The 18,099-nt window shown below is 38.9% G+C and overlaps 1 protein-coding gene across 1 annotated transcript in view; it reads right to left on the bottom strand.

Annotated features, from left to right (window-relative positions):
- The window catches only part of HGFAC (HGF activator), a 40,999-nt gene that overhangs the window by 10,716 nt on the left and 12,184 nt on the right, over positions 1-18,099 (bottom strand). The window contains exons 5-9 of the mRNA XM_023925578.2: positions 16,668-16,781; positions 15,889-16,020; positions 14,406-14,516; positions 2,622-2,796; positions 206-291 (exon numbers count right to left, since the gene is read on the bottom strand). Coding sequence (XP_023781346.2) covers positions 206-291; positions 2,622-2,796; positions 14,406-14,516; positions 15,889-16,020; positions 16,668-16,781 — 618 coding nt within the window. The remainder of the gene's footprint in view (positions 1-205; positions 292-2,621; positions 2,797-14,405; positions 14,517-15,888; positions 16,021-16,667; positions 16,782-18,099) is intronic.

Below are 18,099 nucleotides of genomic sequence, written 5' to 3'. Positions count from 1 at the left end.
TAACACTGCTGCTATTTCAGGACAAGAATCACAGATTTTTATCACAAAAAAAATGCAAAAGATGCCCATTGTTTATGGGAAATGGTAAAATATTCAGCACTTCTGGGAACAGTATAACATTCAAAATTATACAGTGAAACCTTGTTGTAGTATCAATAAATTTTCATTCATTCATAAAATGGACTTTAAGAAACCCTTTACATACCACAAGTTGGAAGGTCACAATATGCCCAAGACAAACTGTTGTCCTTCATGATGTAACACCAGGGCTTATCATCATCATCTGGATTTCTGGTTAATTCAGGGGAAGAGGGAATTACAAGCATTAATGTTGTTCCAAGCTTTCCAAAGGTTTTCTGCTTTTTCCTCCTGCACCCTGCAGAGCACTGACTGGACTCTCAGATTTTGAGCCTGCTGACAAAGAGCTGACAAAGCACTCACCTACAAGGGTGAGCAGCCTTTCAATATAATTCTTCATCTTAAAACTATCCAAGACTAAGGCTCTCTAGGACCTGAAATACAGACACGACTGAACACCTGTAAAACTTGCCTACAAGTATTTGGATGCGTGAGCACGTTCACAGCGTTTAACTACAGCCCACACTGAAGTGCTTTCACAGGTATCAGCTCAGCTATTTTCAGAACTAAATCCCATGGGAGAGATTCCTGTTTTAGGTTATTTTTTAGGCAAGGAGATTCCAACACAGGTAGAATCATAGAAAATCCATAACAAGAATAGCTAGCAAAATGAATTTGCAAATCTCAGGTTCACATTCCCTGGAGAGTCTGAGGAAATGAAAGACTATTTCAAGAAAATATTGTATTCCTCAAAATGATTGGGGAAAAAAAAAAGAGGAGTAATGGAAATAGTTTAGCCCTTTGTTACCTTGGTGTTAAACAGATTTGGGATGATTCCATTAGGGTTTCTCTGTGGTACAGCCTGTCTTTATCAGTGCATTGTAAGTAACCAGAAACCTGCCCAGTTTACACCTCCAAGAATATAAGGAGACTTTGAAAACCCAGAAAGATCTTTACTAAACCAAGAAAAATAGACAAGGTAATCCAGAGCTCCAGATAAGCAGTAATTCTAATTTCAGTTGGATTTATCACAAGCACTATCTGTTACTGTAAGGTTATTCAATTATTTTTTACTTTTTCAATCTGACTGCTCTTCAGAAAAAGATTAGAGCACTTTCAAATTCTCAGAACTGAAGAAGCAACACAGGTTGAGTCATCTTCCGCCAACAATGTTTCTAAATTAGACTATTTGAAGAAGAAGATATCTGCAGGATTATATAGTACAGCAGAGATATCCCCAGAAATTGTAACAAGCTGACAAAAAAGTGAAAAGATTTTTTCTCAGCTCTGCAGAACATGAACACATCAGCTCCTACACCATTTTGTTCTCTGCATTTCAAATCTGAAAGTGAATATTGGGCATAAATGATGTAAATCAAAGGGCTCAAGTTTTATCAAAGCATGAAATATGTGCCAGATAAATTGCCATACTGTACTGGGACACCATAAATCAAATACTGAAGTGTTTGCATGACAACCAAGCCCCGGAAAGCAAGATGGGAGGGTTTAAAGGAGGAGATAGAAATTGTTTATTGTTAGTTTCTGTTAAATGGGGAAGAGCTACTTTCAGCATGTGTGCGTGTTTTTTATCACCAAACAAATTAAGAAGTCCAGTAGGTTCTGATTTTCCTGAACTGCTGGTCTAATGGTTCCATTAAAAAAAAAAAACAAACAAAACCACACACACACAAAAATAAGCAGTCAAGCAAACAAACAAAATCTTAGGCATCAACCAGTAATTTATGGAGAATCATCTCCTGTTTGGCAGGTTTAGGATTTTCTCATCTCAAGGATGAGAAATGTTATCTCTAAATATAAACATTTCCTTTATTTGTGGATATCCATTGAGCTCATGGAGACCTCAGAAATAGGGGGAACATAAGGTGACTGAGGAGAAGGCACTAACCTACATAGCACAATCTATTTTCATTATAGCTTAACAGAAAACTTCAGCAGAAATGTAGTTTATCACTATGTGGTGCAATCAAAATTCAAACACTGTGAAATCTTGTTTGGCAATAGTTTTCCTTTGCAATAAATCCAAAAAAGAAATTTGACATCCCATTTCAACCTTATTTAAATAAAGTGCTTTGATTTTTTTCATTTTCAAATAACTTTTCTCTTTTGAAAATATTTCTTTATGGTATGTCTTTCACAAGCAAAGAATAAGAAATTAATTTTAGACATTTTAATTTAGCTGCTGCGTTGATTTTTCCTTTTGGATAGCATTAATGAACAATGTCAAAAGTTTTGCATTATGGTCTCATTTGGAAAAAAATCAGTTACCTAGAGGAAAAAAAAGGACCTGGAATTTCCAACATTATTTTGTGTCTGAGCTTCTCTCGGCAGACCCAGCTATTGATTGAGCCTACCTACCAGATCTTGTCTTTTGCACAATCACTCCTGTCAGGCTGGCTGATTACTAAAGTCATTTTAGCTTTTCTGAGACGTGGTAACCCCTGCTTTGAGATCCCTGGCCCTTATTCCCACAACACATCCATCTCTTGATGTTCAGACACAAGCCAAGCAAGAACTTTGCTCACCTGCAGTAAGGGAACGGCCCCAGGCCAAGCTGCACTGCTTTCCCAATGCTGTCAACATGAAGCTCTTGGTAAAGCAGGTCTGAATTCCAGGGCAAGCAGCTGTGTCCAGAAATGGTTGTCTTGGCTGTACCTCTGTAATCTGTGCCATTGCCAATGTAGCACCGTTGGCTCGGGACTGGCAGAGGAAGAGACTGGTCAATCAATGCTAATTGCATGTTAAATACTCACTTCACAGCTGAGGTCCCAAATCACAGCCAGAGGACCCAACTCCTTAGTGCTTTTCACCTTGCACAGGACCTGAATGACCCAAACAAGGATTTTTTTAATAAAGAAGAAAAGGAACCAAAGAAGTTAAAACATCTGCTTAAAAATAATAGTAAGTTAACTTCATTTCACACAGGAGCAAGTAACTACTCAAGAGACAGAATGGCAGAAAATTAGACCTAAAATTTGTACTGTGTATGGAAGATTTCAGTCAGCAATCTGCAGCAGAGTCAGCAATATGGCTGGGATTCCTCTGGTCTAATTTTAGACACAACTGAGCTCATCTCTGGAGGCTCCCTTTTTAGTTAATTAAGAGAAACAGAGATTTCTAGTTCCAAACTGATCCAGCCTGTTTGAGGTAATGTTTTTAAGATGAGGTGGACCCCATACACTCCTGTCCACATTGACTGAATCTCCAATGAAAATATAGAGTGCTTAAGGCAACCAGCTCAAGTAGAGATATAGTACTAAAAATAATCCTGCCCTGCAAGAGCTCCAAAGGCCTCATTTTTGAAAATACTTCTTTTAATGGACTCATATGTACCCATATATATATATGTATATATATATACATATATACATACACACTATACTCATGTATATTACAAATATGTAGCTACATGTGGAAGATACATCAATTTTGCAAAATTCTAACTAGTAGGTTGAATTTTCTTATTTGAAATCCACATCTGTGTCACCTGCATATGGCTATTTCTTCGATAGGTCTGACACATACATATTCTATGACCTGTACACTCAGCTGCCAAGATCTATCAACAGCACATACCAGCATTATAGCTGAAAAACATATGGGGATGCACTTGTATACAGATAGCTACACTGAGCAGAAAGCCTACACCTCAAAACACAGCTAAGAGTATCCCAAAGGAAACACAAAACCATCTAATGCACAAAGAGGATTAATTGTGACCGAGCCTCAGAGGGTTCCTTGTCCCAGTCATGTCAACGTGACATGTCCTTGACATGTCACAAGATGGGTGGAATCTTCTTCTGAACTTATAGACATACTTAAAGATATAACATCATTGACCAACTGCTGAAAAACACCCTCTGAGGATGATCCATCATACCACACAGTGCAGACAGCAATTGCCAAAGATCTGTTTATTTTGACAGAATAAGGTGACACATGAACCAGAGCACACAACCAGGACTGAAATAACGAACCACAGTTCTGAACTGCTGCTGTTAATTACCCTGCCAAGTCATCAGTGTAGTGACAGACCTCAAAACCACAAGTAAGCATATGGCATAAATCTGGGAGACGAAGGTCAAGAAGTTTGGTGGAAGAACATTAGTTAGCATACAAACAGCTAAATCCACTTTCTAGCTTGGCCTGGCAGACACTTCTGACATGCTGAGACCACATTTTCTCCCACCCGCATCGTGAATCAAATTCCCTTTATTCAATGGCTATGAATATAACATTAAATCAAACTCATATTTTAACAGCCATAATCTAGGATCTCACAGAAAATAATTTGTCTATCATTTGTATTGTTAGCAAGAGTAACCATGTCTTGGCAAACCTGCCATTTATTTTCTGAGCAAGTTGCAAGTTACACTGCTTTGTTTGCCTGAAATGGTCATGAAAATACCACAATCATGCTGTATGCTAATTTTTTTCATTTATGCAGGGAAGTGCCAGGTATTGTATTTACTTGTACTGTATTTATTGCATTCAGAAACAATTTAGAGTGAATACTTCCGTGAGACTGAAACAAGAGATTGTATTTCAGTATAGACCCAGGGCCATATTCTGTAATACCAATGATTTGGACGTCTTGCAGATGGTGTTTACAAGTTGTGCTTATCCTTGTCAGGCTTAAAATCCAATGTATCTCTGTTTCATCAGGTCTGCCAGTCATTGCTAAAGCTGCCAGCATATTTTAACTGTAAGAATTTGGCTTCTTTCTAATCATTTCTCACATTCTCCTTCTGTAGCTAAGAAGTTTAGATTACATCTTGCACTTGTTGAGGGGAACAGTAATATCGCTCAAGAAGGTTTTTTTTTTCTTTTTGGTTTTATAAGAAGCATTTTGGACAAAGGCATAACTTTAGTTAATCTGCTATTTTGTGGAGAAGATCCTGAGGTGAAACAGTTGTTTCATTCCATTTCACAGCTTTCCATTGGTCTGTGCTCCACTCCAGAAACCTTTATCTGAGTGGTTGGCAGCAGCACCATGGTACCCACTAAGGCCATGAGAAGTATCTGCAAAGCTTTATACGTTTTATCACCTATAATTCAGGAAAAACAGTTTTAAAACATATCTCTGCAATTATTGCAGTCATATAGATCTTTTGCCTCTAATTCTCTTTTTTGGAACTGTTAGAGCACTGAAAAACTCTCTTTTTCCCTCTTTGTCAGAAACAGTGTGTAGGTGGTCTGCTTTCAGCAGCTCTTACTGGATTGCTCTGACTGGGAATTGTTCAGTCCCAAATCTATATAGTTTCCACAATGTCTCATAACTCTGAAACGTATTTATTTTCTTATGTGGAAGAAAGTCATGGAGGATGAAATGTGTGTTTTCTTATTCATTGACTTCCCTGTGCTACCACCCAACCACTGCTAAGAGCAGAAATGGCCTAAACTTTCAGATTAATATGTTTTGATGCAAATGCAGATTCAACTTACTCTGCAGCCCTATGCCACTATTGCCCTTGTTCGCTTCTTCTCAGAAAAAATATTCTTAAAATTTAAAATTAGAAATAATTTCTTGTATTTTCTTTTTTAAATCCAAGGCATTCCAATAGCTCATGTAAAATATTCCACATGTGTTAAGATTTTATATTTTATAAACAAGTCACAACAAATATTTGCCTTTTCCAATAAAACAGTTTTGGGTCTTAAAATTAACAGTAACCTGAAATAGCAGTTATCCAACCACTTCTAATTGCTAACTTCCTGAAAGCATTTCACAAGACTTTTTGTCTCCAGATCTTGTTTCAAGTCCTGTAGTTACATACCTGAAATTTTTTTAGGAGTTTGTTTTGAAAGTCTCTCTGCAGAAAACAATGAATCTTTCACATTTTCTTTTCCCCAAAACACCTCACCATCAATTTTCCTGATGTTTTTGAGCTTGGAATGTAATTTGTTTCCAGATACACATGAGCTGTTTCATTCTATTTATAAAAATATGGTTTTCCACCAATGGCTCTGATTCTGGGACAGGATGGTTTAAAGTAACCCTTTCATTCAACAATGCTTTGATTTATCCCTGACCAACATGTAATGCTTTTATTAAATACACTGTTAGATTAATTTTTTGTATTGCTCTGTATAAGCTAGTGGCAGGAACAGAGAGGGGGGAAGAGGAAAAGGGCATATCCAACATAAACCTCCCCTGACTCAGCTTTGTGCTGTTTCCTCGAGATAAATAGCAAGGAACAATGACATTTTACGCTTCTGCATAAATTTGTTGCTTTCATGGCCTCAGCATCACAGGACACGTTGCTCTTCAAGCCATCTTTTACAAGGATATTACAAGCCAAATTTCCTTGCTACAGGAGCTCAGGCTCATCAGATGCCTGCAGAAGGGTTTTTCTTTTCTTCATTTAGCTAGAAGTTCCCTGATCTCCTCTCCTGGGTAGCTGTGAGGTGTCCTCAGAGATGAAAGGTGTGAAAGCCTTTGATTTCAGGGAGTTGCACTTCCCGTGCTGCACGGGCAGCCAGCCACTACTCTGGGCTGGCAGTAAATGTGTGAGAGAAAAGAGTCTCCAGTACTTGTGGAGATTGCTCTTACAGGCACCTCATTTCATCACATTATGCACTGAAACACAGACACACACACACCCTGCCAGGTGTTCTGAAAGCAAATATTTCTGTGCTAAATGAAACAAACACCATGAAGAGAGCTTTGAAAGACATCCACATGAACCTAGTACTGCTCTCAAAGGAAGATTTGGCTTATCTTCCACTGTGTCCCTATGCCATTGAAAATCTCTGTAAATATCTAGGAAGTGCCCAAGTGAGCACCAGACCCCACTGAAGAAATCAGTTGCCATCATTTTCACTCTTTAATGATAAGAATATGAAGTCTGATGACATGGGGCAGAGGATTGCATGGCAGCAACACCAGGACTGGGCTGTTCCTGACTTGAAGCAAATTGCTTCACATTTTCCTACCTGTCTGTGAATGTGAGGAGTAACAGCACCCACTGTAGCTTTCAGAGTTTAAAAATTAATGAACACATACCACAAGTGAAATATAAGGGGACCTATTATTTCAACATCGTTCAATCATACTGTTATAATATTTACCTAGATTTCAGTATTTCTGTTTAGGGTCATGAACAGCAGACTGCACTTATATATAACAAATAATTGATTCAAATAATTGTGCCACTTTCTGGTTTGTTGAATAGCAGTAAAACCTCTGGACTGACAGCAGCTATCACTAGAATGAATCTCCACTGAAACTGCATCTTGATTATGACACAATCTGTCTGAGCTAAAAAATAGGCAGAAAGGTAGAAAAATTGGCATCTTTTTGTAATCAATAAATCTAACACAAAATTACCCTGCAAAAGAAGGATGAATTTAAGACTCTGGAAAAAAAAGTGATTTACATGCACAAAAAATCTCTTTAAGTTGCATCCTGACATAAGGATGGCACACTTCATTTACTGAAACTACGCTTATTTTTTAATATGTTTCTTTTTCAAAGTGTCTTTGTACCTTCATACTTGCCAGTGCTTAGATCATTTGAGTTAAAATTGAAAAGATTTATATCTGTTATAAAAGCTAGTGTACAAAGCTACCTTCTGAATAAGTTGAATTCTTTAATATAAAAGTTTAAATACAGAAATCTATAAACTCTGCCAGTATTTTCTTACAGCTTAGAAAAGTAATATCCTAGATAAGAGAAAGGACTGGCTCTTTTTCCATTTCATTTTTCTATTTATTATCTTCAATTCTAGTACAAGAGTTATGATTTACAGTCTCATAAATGCAATCCAATAGGTAGGTATATAAAGCTAATAGAAGCAATGTATTTAGGAAATAGGTTGTCAAGAGCTAGGGGAAAGAAATTCCAGCAACAGCAAGCCAAGATCAGTGCTATATTACTTTGAGAGTTGCACAGGCTGCCATACGGGATTTTCAAGAATATCTGAGTGCCTAATTCATAGTCAAAGCTCTCATTCTTTTGAATATACCTGTAGGTCCTGATGTGCTTAGAGCATGAGCCAAAATAACTCTCTGGGCAGGAAAAGGAGCAGACTGTATCAGTTACTGATGGTCAGCAGATGAGCAGCTGCTCTCTAGAGAGACTGTAATGAGAGGTGGGGGCTCTTGAGCCCCTGAAGCATCCAGAGAGGACTGAGTAGATGGGAGAAACAAACAATAGAGTAATTCTAGGATGAGCTGCATCACATCTTCCACATCTTCCTAACTGACAATCTTCCATCTTCCTCCACCTTCCTAACTGACAATTATCCAGGACAGATTGCATGGATTAAGAGGTGTCAGTCCCCTCACACTTCAAGAGAAGATGTGCCATCTATAAAACACAATGAACGGAAACCACTGTCACGTCTCAAATAAATCAAAAATAGGTTTAAAAATACCCTATTGGCTTTCAATTAACCAGCACCCAATAACACTGCTGCCAAGTCAGGCACTCTCACAAAAGTAAGGATAAAGCAGCTGCTTCATATTAGCAGCTGCTAATATTAATCATATTAGTTTATACTAGGATTACAACAAAGACTTGTCACCTAAAAAAGCAACACTGTAGGAATACAGAGCAAAACACAGAAAGCTTTGTGTCCAGCAGTATCTGGAAAATGCATGTCTACATGAAAAGAAGTCATCAGTGGATCTTGAACCTACTCCTATCTCTGACCAGAGAAATTTTTTTCCTCTTCTTTGGTATCTGCCTTATGTCTCAGTCTTTACAGAGGTAGTCCTTACTGTATGCCATGCTGCTACCAGCATAGCTCACTAGCTCTCCTCCCTAGCCCACACTTGCCAAGGTGGCAAACATAAATTACTAATCCATAACCTCCATGAAAACAGTACTTCCTTCTTAATTTTTGTTTTTCTCTACTTAGCCAAAAGCTTTATTATGGTCCTAAAATTATAAAGAAGGCTGGGAGATAGGAAGAGCCTGTCTATCACTGCTCACATCTCCCACCTCCATAAATGACATGGAATGGTTGTTTTGCAAAGCCACATCTGGCTCTGGTCTCCTGCTCACCACCCCCTGGAGTGGCAATGAATCAGTGCAATGAATCAGAGGTGTGGACTTAGTGGACAATGCCATGCTCACCCATTTCTTCATCTTCCAATGCCTCCTACCATTAATCATCACAGGCAACAGTCTACTGTGCAGGGTTTTTAGCCATGTAACTCCATCACTGCAGAATTTTTTTTAATAATTCAAAATCTGATAAAAATCCAACCCACCATTACTATCTCTGCAGTGGTGGTCTAAGCATTCTCTTCATTATCTTTGCATTATTAACCCATGCTATCCCCTCATGCAAATTCCATTGTGACCTATAAAACTTGTCCTGTGCAAATAACATAATCACCTCTCCAATATTTATACATAATGTTGCTTTTTTTTATCTGCTGTTCCATCTATTTTTTCACAACTGTGGAGAAATAATGACTTTATTCTTTTTCAACCTAGTTTCATTACTAAGCCCAGCACTGCGTACATGCAAGCAACAAGCATCTTCTCAGCTCCACTTAGAAATCCTTTTCAAGTCTTACTTACAGACCTACTTGTCCAAGTTCAGTGGGGGACTGACTGACCAGTTAAATGCTCATTTATCATCGTCAGTCAACTCACCTTATTGTTATACTTCACCCTATTTCCCTCTGCATTTCTAGAAAGTAAAAAAATTAAACACTAATCCAAAAGCATTCTAGTACAGGGTAAATATAAACCAGAAAGTTAAAATTCATTATTTTCTGTCTTCTTCAGGAAAAAAAAAGATTTAAAACTTTCCTTCCAGCCTCCAGAGCTGAATTTCCTTTACTTTTTTAGTAGAAAACTGCCAACACACTATTTCAGTAAAAGAACAACTAAAAAGGTGGGTTTGCTGTCATTTTTGCTAATTCTATTACCTCAAACTCCCCCAGTTTAACCCCCAAAGATGTGGCCAAGAAGGTTTTTTTTCCTGTATGCAATTACATATTCAGCTATTCTATCATCTTCCTTTTCTGAAAATCCTCAACCTACTTCTGACATACACCACATCTCCTTACATAACCAGAAGCCTTCCACAATTAGCACTCCAGCTCATGCTTTCTTTAAAGATATGGTACCCCTCTAATTCCATTATCCATAGCCTAATGAGGAAAATACCCCAAACACTACAAAGCAGAGTTTTCAAAAATCCCTTCACCAACTTCACATTTCGTCATGACCAAAATATTATCAAAACCGTTATGGCTACCTAAGCTTTAATCCAAAGAAAACTCAAAATATATAATCCTCTGAGCAGTGTTCCCAGTATGCTCACACTGAGTGCAACCCACAACCATAGTGGGCAAATGCTTCAGGAGAAAACTTGGTGACTAAGAAAACATGATACCAAACCCCCACTAACATATCAGTATATTAATAAAGAATAAATAAGAATAAATCAAGAATAAGTTTAAAATAGAAATAAGTACCCCAAATTTACAAACAACCAACAGTAACAAAGCAGTGGTAAGAAAAAGGAAGTTCTTTTACATGGAAATCTGGCAAAATATATATTCATTTCCAGTCACATATTATCAAGTAAGGCAAAAAGTGTGAATGCAATGGTGGGGTTTCAACCACAGAAACCTAAAGGCACTAACTCCAGGGAAAAAAAATTCTACATCTCCTTCTTTTATCCTTTAACCCCCTGTAACTTTTCCATAAATGCATATTAAAATGAATTAGCTGTCCTCTGGCCAGATAACTCCTCCTCTGTCTTCAGCTGTGTATTCCTTTGCTTTTATCCAACATCCCCACCATGGCTCCTATCTGATCAAAGAAACATAAAATGTCAAAGTAAATTTACAATTACATGTTTATTACTGTTTGTCATCAGTAATTACCTCCAGTGAAACTAAATATTTCTGAAGTTAATTATTTACCAAATAAATTTGCTGTCCATTCCCTATGCCAGCCTGGGTTAGAGGTAAATTATTCCACTCACATCTTTCTCAGGTTTCACTTCTTGCCCACATTTACCACTGCAAAAGTGGTTGGATCTGGGCCCTTTTGATGATCTTCTGTGTTCAATGAGACAACCACTGCTACTCTTGATTGGACAATGGATTCTGAATCTTCACCTAGAGCCCGGATTCAGAGCTGTCTCAGCAAGAGTGTTTTGCAAAGAGAATGCAGCTACTCTTCTAGCACAAAATCCTTATTTCTGAAAATAGGTGTATATTTAAGGGCAATTATTATAAATTGAACTTGATTAAACATGGCTCTTTGAACAATTTTAAGCAGCATCTGTCTGGGGAGAGATTTATTGGTGATGTATTTAATTTCCTTCAAAATTAAACTTAACTGAAATCCTGTGCATATAAACTGTCTCAGAACACTTTTTTAAATGGCAGTTCTTTCTTTAGGACTGAAAGTTTCTTCTTTAAGAAAAAAATAATGTATTGCCACAAAGAATAGAAATCTATGTTAGAAACTGTCTTTTGTATATCAATCTCCTTTATTACGGATATCTTCTCTCTTACTTTTATCACCTCTCCTTTTTTTTTGAAGTCAACTCATAATTTTCCAGTTGCTATACGGTCATTTATGATAATCCCCTAGATACCTATATATATATATACACACACATATACACACACACATATATATATATGACTGTTTGCAAGAGAATTTTAACATCAAAGATGAGTTTTGAGTACTGACAGGGACACAGTAGTCCAAAAAGTAATGGACGGATAAATAGGTATCTTTAAAATCACAAAAGTTATGATTATTCTGTTACTCACTGTTCAAAGGGGAAGAATAAAATTACCAGGCAGTAGGTTTTTTGTTAACAATAGAAAATACTTCTTTTCATCACATCTATTTAAATTCTGGAACTTCTTGACACGGAATGCTGTGAAAGGGAAAAGTATAAAGGAGTAATAAAGAGTTTAGACAAATTCATGGAAAACAGGTAAAGGTCTGACAGATATGATGGTCCAAGCATCTGCTGAGTCCTCAACCATGAGAAGTGTTTCTCAGTATTTTCCTGCTGGTTTTGCTTCTCAGTCTACTGTACCAATGCTTGGGTCACAGTGGTACTTAGATTTGTGATCTGATAGATGAAGGATGGTCTTTCATTTATTAATATTTGTTGAGTGTAATGTTAAAATAAATTTGCTGGTTTTCCATTAGACACATAAGAAAGCTGGTTATTCTATGTGTAAGTCAGAGGCAGAGGACATCAGAGATACTTCAAACACCTTACATCTTGGAGACTTCCTGTTTATTAAATTTATTGATTTCTGCTTTAAAAACAAAAAAAGGAAATATAAAAGGACATTTTTGCATCACACCTTATCTTTAAGGTTGCCTCTTTAACTGATAATTCAGAATAAAGTACACTTTGGAGAGGAAATACTGCAACACTTTCTCTGAATCAAGCATTATAGCCACCACCTATTCTGACTAAAAGGTAACCTCATAAGTACGTCCTGTTAGACAAGGGAAACTATACAAGACAGTAAAAAGGAAACAAAGAAAAAAGCCATCTCTGTTCACTGCATCAAACTGAAGCGTCAAAGAAAAAATTAATCCAACAAATATTTAAAAATCATTTCTCAGTGCTCAAAGAATACAAGCCTATAGCACTTCCACCAGAATGCCATTGCCCTACTGTGGTGATACTACCAGGTCTAGAGACCTGAAACATTCATTTAGAATTACTAAATCCTGACGAAGAGTCTTTTTTTCTTTTTTAAGATTCTTTGCAAGGCCCCGACACATAAACACAATCCTTCAGCTCCTGCTCCATGCAGGGGTGTTAGGCAGCTGAACACAGATGGATTGTAAGACTCCAAAGCCACTTGTTTAGCAAAACAAATATTTGCTTTATTGTTTTCAAGTAATCAAAGCACACCTGCTTATTTTTTGTTCTAAGTTAGTCAGACAGAAACTGGTATGACAACTACAGAACTGCCATCCTGATATTTATTATCCAGGCCCTACTGGGTGGATGTCTGTGTGCACCATTGTGCTTCAGGCAGGGGAAGCTGATAATGAAACAGGAACTGGAAAAGCAGTTTAATGTGACAATGAGCAGAGTGCAGCCCTGCCTGAGCCCCAGGTCACACGTGTGCTGTGCAGCCCCTCACCCAGACCCCTGCAGCAGCATTCCCAAAGCCTGGGGTATCTCCCAGTGGTGACTAAAGGACAAAATAACTGAGCTAAAATAGCACTCCTTATGAAGGACTTGAAAGAGTCACAAACCCATTTTGCATGATTCACCCTGTGAGTGAACAGTCAGGACCAGCTCAGACACTGTCCAGTTTACCCATTCACTTCTGCTGTTCACTATTTCAGCTCTACTGCTGGTCTACCAAATGGATATTTTTCCCCCAGCTAGAATAGATGGCTACACCATTTGTTAACTATCAGAGGAACAAAAAGAATGCCAGATAAAAATTGCAGTGTTCATTAACAGGTTTTTTACCCCACTCCCCATTCTGATTAAGAAAGTGCTCACCAAAGCTACTGGGAGTCACGTCCTCAGTTTTGATGAGCCATGATATTTATGCACTCAGAAAGACAAAGCCAGTGAATTGATGGGGTCACAGAATGGTGTGACAGAAGGTCTATTAAAATGTATGCCTAAAATGTGCATCTATTTAAAAAGTAGCCACTGGCATAACTTGCAGATATAGCATGCAAAAAAGCTTTGCCAGCAGATTTAACCCCTGCAGGGACAAATGTTAAGTCTTCTGGAGGAAAGTTTTATCAAAACTATGCAGCATCTAAAATGCAAAGCAGGACTAGCACATAGATACAAAAAAGCAGATTTCTGTGCCCTGACCCACCAGAGAAAGGAAGGGGTTTTGTATAAGCTGTGCTGGGCTAAACGTGATATTAACTTAAAGTGTAAGGTAACCCAAATGGTGAGCATTTTCTTCATCCCACAGTCATTTAGTGCTACCAAAGAATGGCTGCTACATTCCCTGCTTTATGAGGGAATGAGTGGATCTGTAGTGAGGCAGTAGCTCTAGAGTACAACTCTGTGACTCATTCTGCAAAATGGAGGTATGCACTTATTTTATAGGCATGTGAAATTGGGTTAGAATTTGTATGTTTGGTTTTCTATAAAGTAAAGGGCACAAAAATATATTTTTAGAGCCAGAGTCTCAGTGGTGAAATGTGTGCTGTTTTTTACTGGAGAAATATATTAAGCCCTTGTTCTGTGTGACTCTTTAGTTGTTACAAGAGATGTCCTTAAATGCAGAATACAGCAGAGCCAAACCCACCAGTCTTATACCCAGATGAAAACTCCTAATTCTGTCTGCCTGTAGGTTGCTATACTTACCAATATTGCAATACTTCCCTGCATAATTTTCTTTGCAATCACATACTATTTTCCCAGTGGAGGTAACCATCTTGCACTCTCCACCATTCATACAAGGATTATGAACACAACCTACAAGAAAACACAACCAAAGATCAAACCAAAGGTACAAATTATTCAAGGGAATTGGTCCATTTTAACTTACTCTAGTAAATCTCCTCCATGCATATGTATTTGGAGGAAGTTTTTCTTTTTTGCTTATCTCAGACCCTTTTGTGATATTGTGATAATTGTGATAAATTGTGATAATTGTGATAAATGAAAGAAAAGGAAACTCGACTGATTTCTGCCCACTAAGGTCTGTCTCATTGTTTTCACTGCTATTGGATAATGTCAGCTATTGAAAGATACTATCAATGAACAATAGAAAAAATGGGGGTGGTGATTATTATTACTAGTGGTGATGGTATTAACACTTCTTTCTCTACAGAGGGCTCTGCCAATTCCAGGCTTGCCACTGAGCTTTATTAGAATTTAAAATAACATATCTAGGAGGGAGCTCAGTTAAATATTTAAAATCTGTGAGGATGTATTGAGTGCTACCAAATTTCCCAACTCTCACATAGACTCTCAATGTCCTAGAAAGCCATTGGCTCTCCCTACTTTAGTTTCCAGTCACATAAGGTGGGAATAAAAGCACCTTCATATTTCCAAGGGCTTTTAGGAAACTTATTTGTACTGTAATGTATTTGAGAATCTGGCCAGGGTAAAAGTTAGCCAGACTGAGTAACAGAATAGCCATACCAGAGCACATACATGGGTGAGGCACATGGTTTGCCTCCCTCCAAACATCTCTTCTCCAAATGAAAGGTGCTGTGCTGGCTTCTTCAGATGGGTGACAATTCAAAGTGCATATCCTGTGCTGGCTGGCCAGGGTGTTGAGTTCCTGGAGGAGGCTTCATCACCCCTGCCAGGAATGGGCCAAAAATCATGAGGACTCTGGGGCCAATGCAAGCCTTATAGGATCTTGGAGGCAGGTGAAATGTACATGCTGGCAGTTTAAAAGTGGGATGGGCTTGGGAAGAAACACAGTGTTGAAAGAGCAATATGAAGTGATTGTTGGTGTGGAGGGTGTGCCTCTCAGGCAGGTTACAGTTTTGGATAAAAATTTTACCACTTCTACTGTACAACCTGTTGTATATTCTTAGGTGCTGCAAATCAGGGTTTCATCCCTTTCAAGGAAAACACTGAAGTGTGTCCCTAAAATTCATCATAAGGCATATAGCTGCTTCCCAAAATAAGTATGGACACACTGAAGGGATTTCCTGAGTCAGTATAACCACTCACTCTTGGAAAGGAAAGCTAAAATATTGTGTTTTAGAGAGGGTACACAAGCTGCAAGGGCAGCATTAGGGTGTGCAGCCCTGCTCAGGCTTTGACACACTCACTGTCCTTTATCCCACTCCATGCAGACCTACAGCTGTGGTACAAAATATTGCCTTACTTTTGTGTTCCACACGCCTGCACTCGATGTGGCCGTCCACACACATGCACTGCTCCACTTCTCCTTGTTGGACTCTTGACCAGCTCGCACCCACATCAAAGAATTCATAGAGACTGTTGTCAAAACATTTCTCTGAAACAAAGTTTTACAAACAACACAAGCTTTCAGATGTTATTTCTTGCAAGAAATGGCGCCACAATCTCTTTTATTGTTCCCTGCTCACCCTTTTTTTTCATGCTGAGCAGATCCATGTTTGCTGACAGTGCTTCTGAAGCTAGCCAGCCTCCATAGTGTGGAGGCACTGAGCCAGTGGAGCAGCAGCTCCAGGAACCTCGGGACAGAAGTGACTTTATCCTAAAGCCCAGAGAGCAGGACAGCATCACTGTACCCAGTACATGCATGTATGTAAGGGATAAGGCATCACCTGAAATTGTGCTACTTCTTCATGTCTCTGTGCATTGCCTACTAGATATTAGTAATTTCCAAACATGTGAGGGGTATTTAAATCTTAAAAACAGCAAAGGAAGGGGAAGAGGTTTTTTGTGCTTCCCATGCTCAGAACATATTTGGATTTATAATTGTACAGTCAAGCTATTTTCAGTTGTCCTGTCAGGAATGGATCGTCTGTCATAACCATTTGGAAATCCACCTACACAAACATTCATGCTGCAGTGGTCTTTCCCATCACAACAGCACTACCTTTTCATTAAGCAAACATTAATGAGCCCTTCTTACTATTCGTATTTCATGTTGTAACACTGGTGGTAGAAGACACTTACTCAGCTGGCAGTCCTCGCCCGTGAATTCCTCAGGACAGGTACAGTGGTACATCCTGTGGCTGTGAGTGAGAGAACAGGTCCCTCCATTGTGGCACGGGTTGTCTGCACAGTGATCTAGAGAGGCCACAGAAGAAGTTGTATGTTGTTAATAAGTATGGTATAAGTCCTGCTTTGTCCTTTTGGCTCCATGAGCCATTTTGGTTCAATGCTCAGTGGGTTTAATACCATCTGTTAATGTAAAACAAAGTTGGTCCAGCCAATTGACAGTGGGTTTGTTTCCAGCTGTAAAACAGCTGTATTTATTTACCCAGCTTTTAAAAACCATATGGTAAATCACTGAGCTGACCCTTCACCCCCCAGACTAAGCTGTCTGAAGGTGGTAGGTCCAGGCACACCTGAAGTCACCAGAGCTGGCACTGTGGTGAGGAAGACGACGGGACAGGTGCCCACAAGATGGAGCTGTGCCTTTACACTGGGGAGGGAGGAAGGCTGCAGTGCTGCCTCTGCCCTGCTCCCTGCCCTGCAGCCTTCGCACTGCGACATCCACCACCGGGACCACGCATCTCTTTCAAACTGCACAAAGGACAGCCCTCGGCAGAAGAATTTGCTATGGGATTTTGGATTATGTCTAAAACTAATGGACAGCTGGCAACAAGGGAAAAATGATGAAGCAAACCAAAAAGCACATCCAAGTAAATCACGCCAAGAAAGATGAAAACTGGACCAGTCTAGCATATCTCCATTTACTAGGGAATTTTCTGAATGATGGGAAAATGTGGTGGGAGAGGAAGTAGGTGCCAGGAAAACTCCTGCAATAGAAGCTTCACTTGGCAATGTGCAGTGCAAAAGTAGTAAGAGTCTTGCTGGTCAGGCAGTGTTTCTGATTTCAGGCAGTGCCAGAGGATGTATCTCCCCTGAAGTTAACCAACAGCATGTTTACATCTGTTCCAGAGCTGGCCCAACATCTTGTCTGCATTCAAACCTTCCTTCTAGTGCTAGTCAAACACTGCTAGGCCATCTGCAGGGTTACTCAATCCAGGTGCTTCAGCTAGACACTGTGTCCTGAGCATGGGATGCAACATGTAGAGGCACAGGCACACATGAACAGGGCTGAAGTGATGCACAAAAGGTGTATCCTGAAGTTTGCTCCAGCACTGTAAATCTGAGATTCCCCTGCAGGGATCAAAATATTTACTTCAAGAGAGAGTGATGTAATTCCTATCAGATAGCAGGTCTGGATGTATTCACTGGTAGTTTCAATCCAGGATAACATCAAGGGAAAGCAAGTAAAGTCAGTGACATTCCTACTCTTCCTGCTGTTGATAGTTATGAAACTTCTAATGTTGTAATGTTTCCTCAAAGGAAAATTATGTATTTCCTATTCCCACTACATCCAAACCATGACCTGATCTCCAAGCCATCTTCTGCTGTA

The sequence above is a fragment of the Cyanistes caeruleus genome, chromosome 5 (genome assembly GCF_971803275.1).
Source record: "Cyanistes caeruleus chromosome 5, bCyaCae1.hap1.1, whole genome shotgun sequence".
In the NCBI taxonomy this organism is placed as follows: Eukaryota; Metazoa; Chordata; class Aves; order Passeriformes; family Paridae; genus Cyanistes; species Cyanistes caeruleus.
Note: the sequence above shows the minus strand (reverse complement) of the source record. Positions and strands in the feature narration are given on the sequence as shown.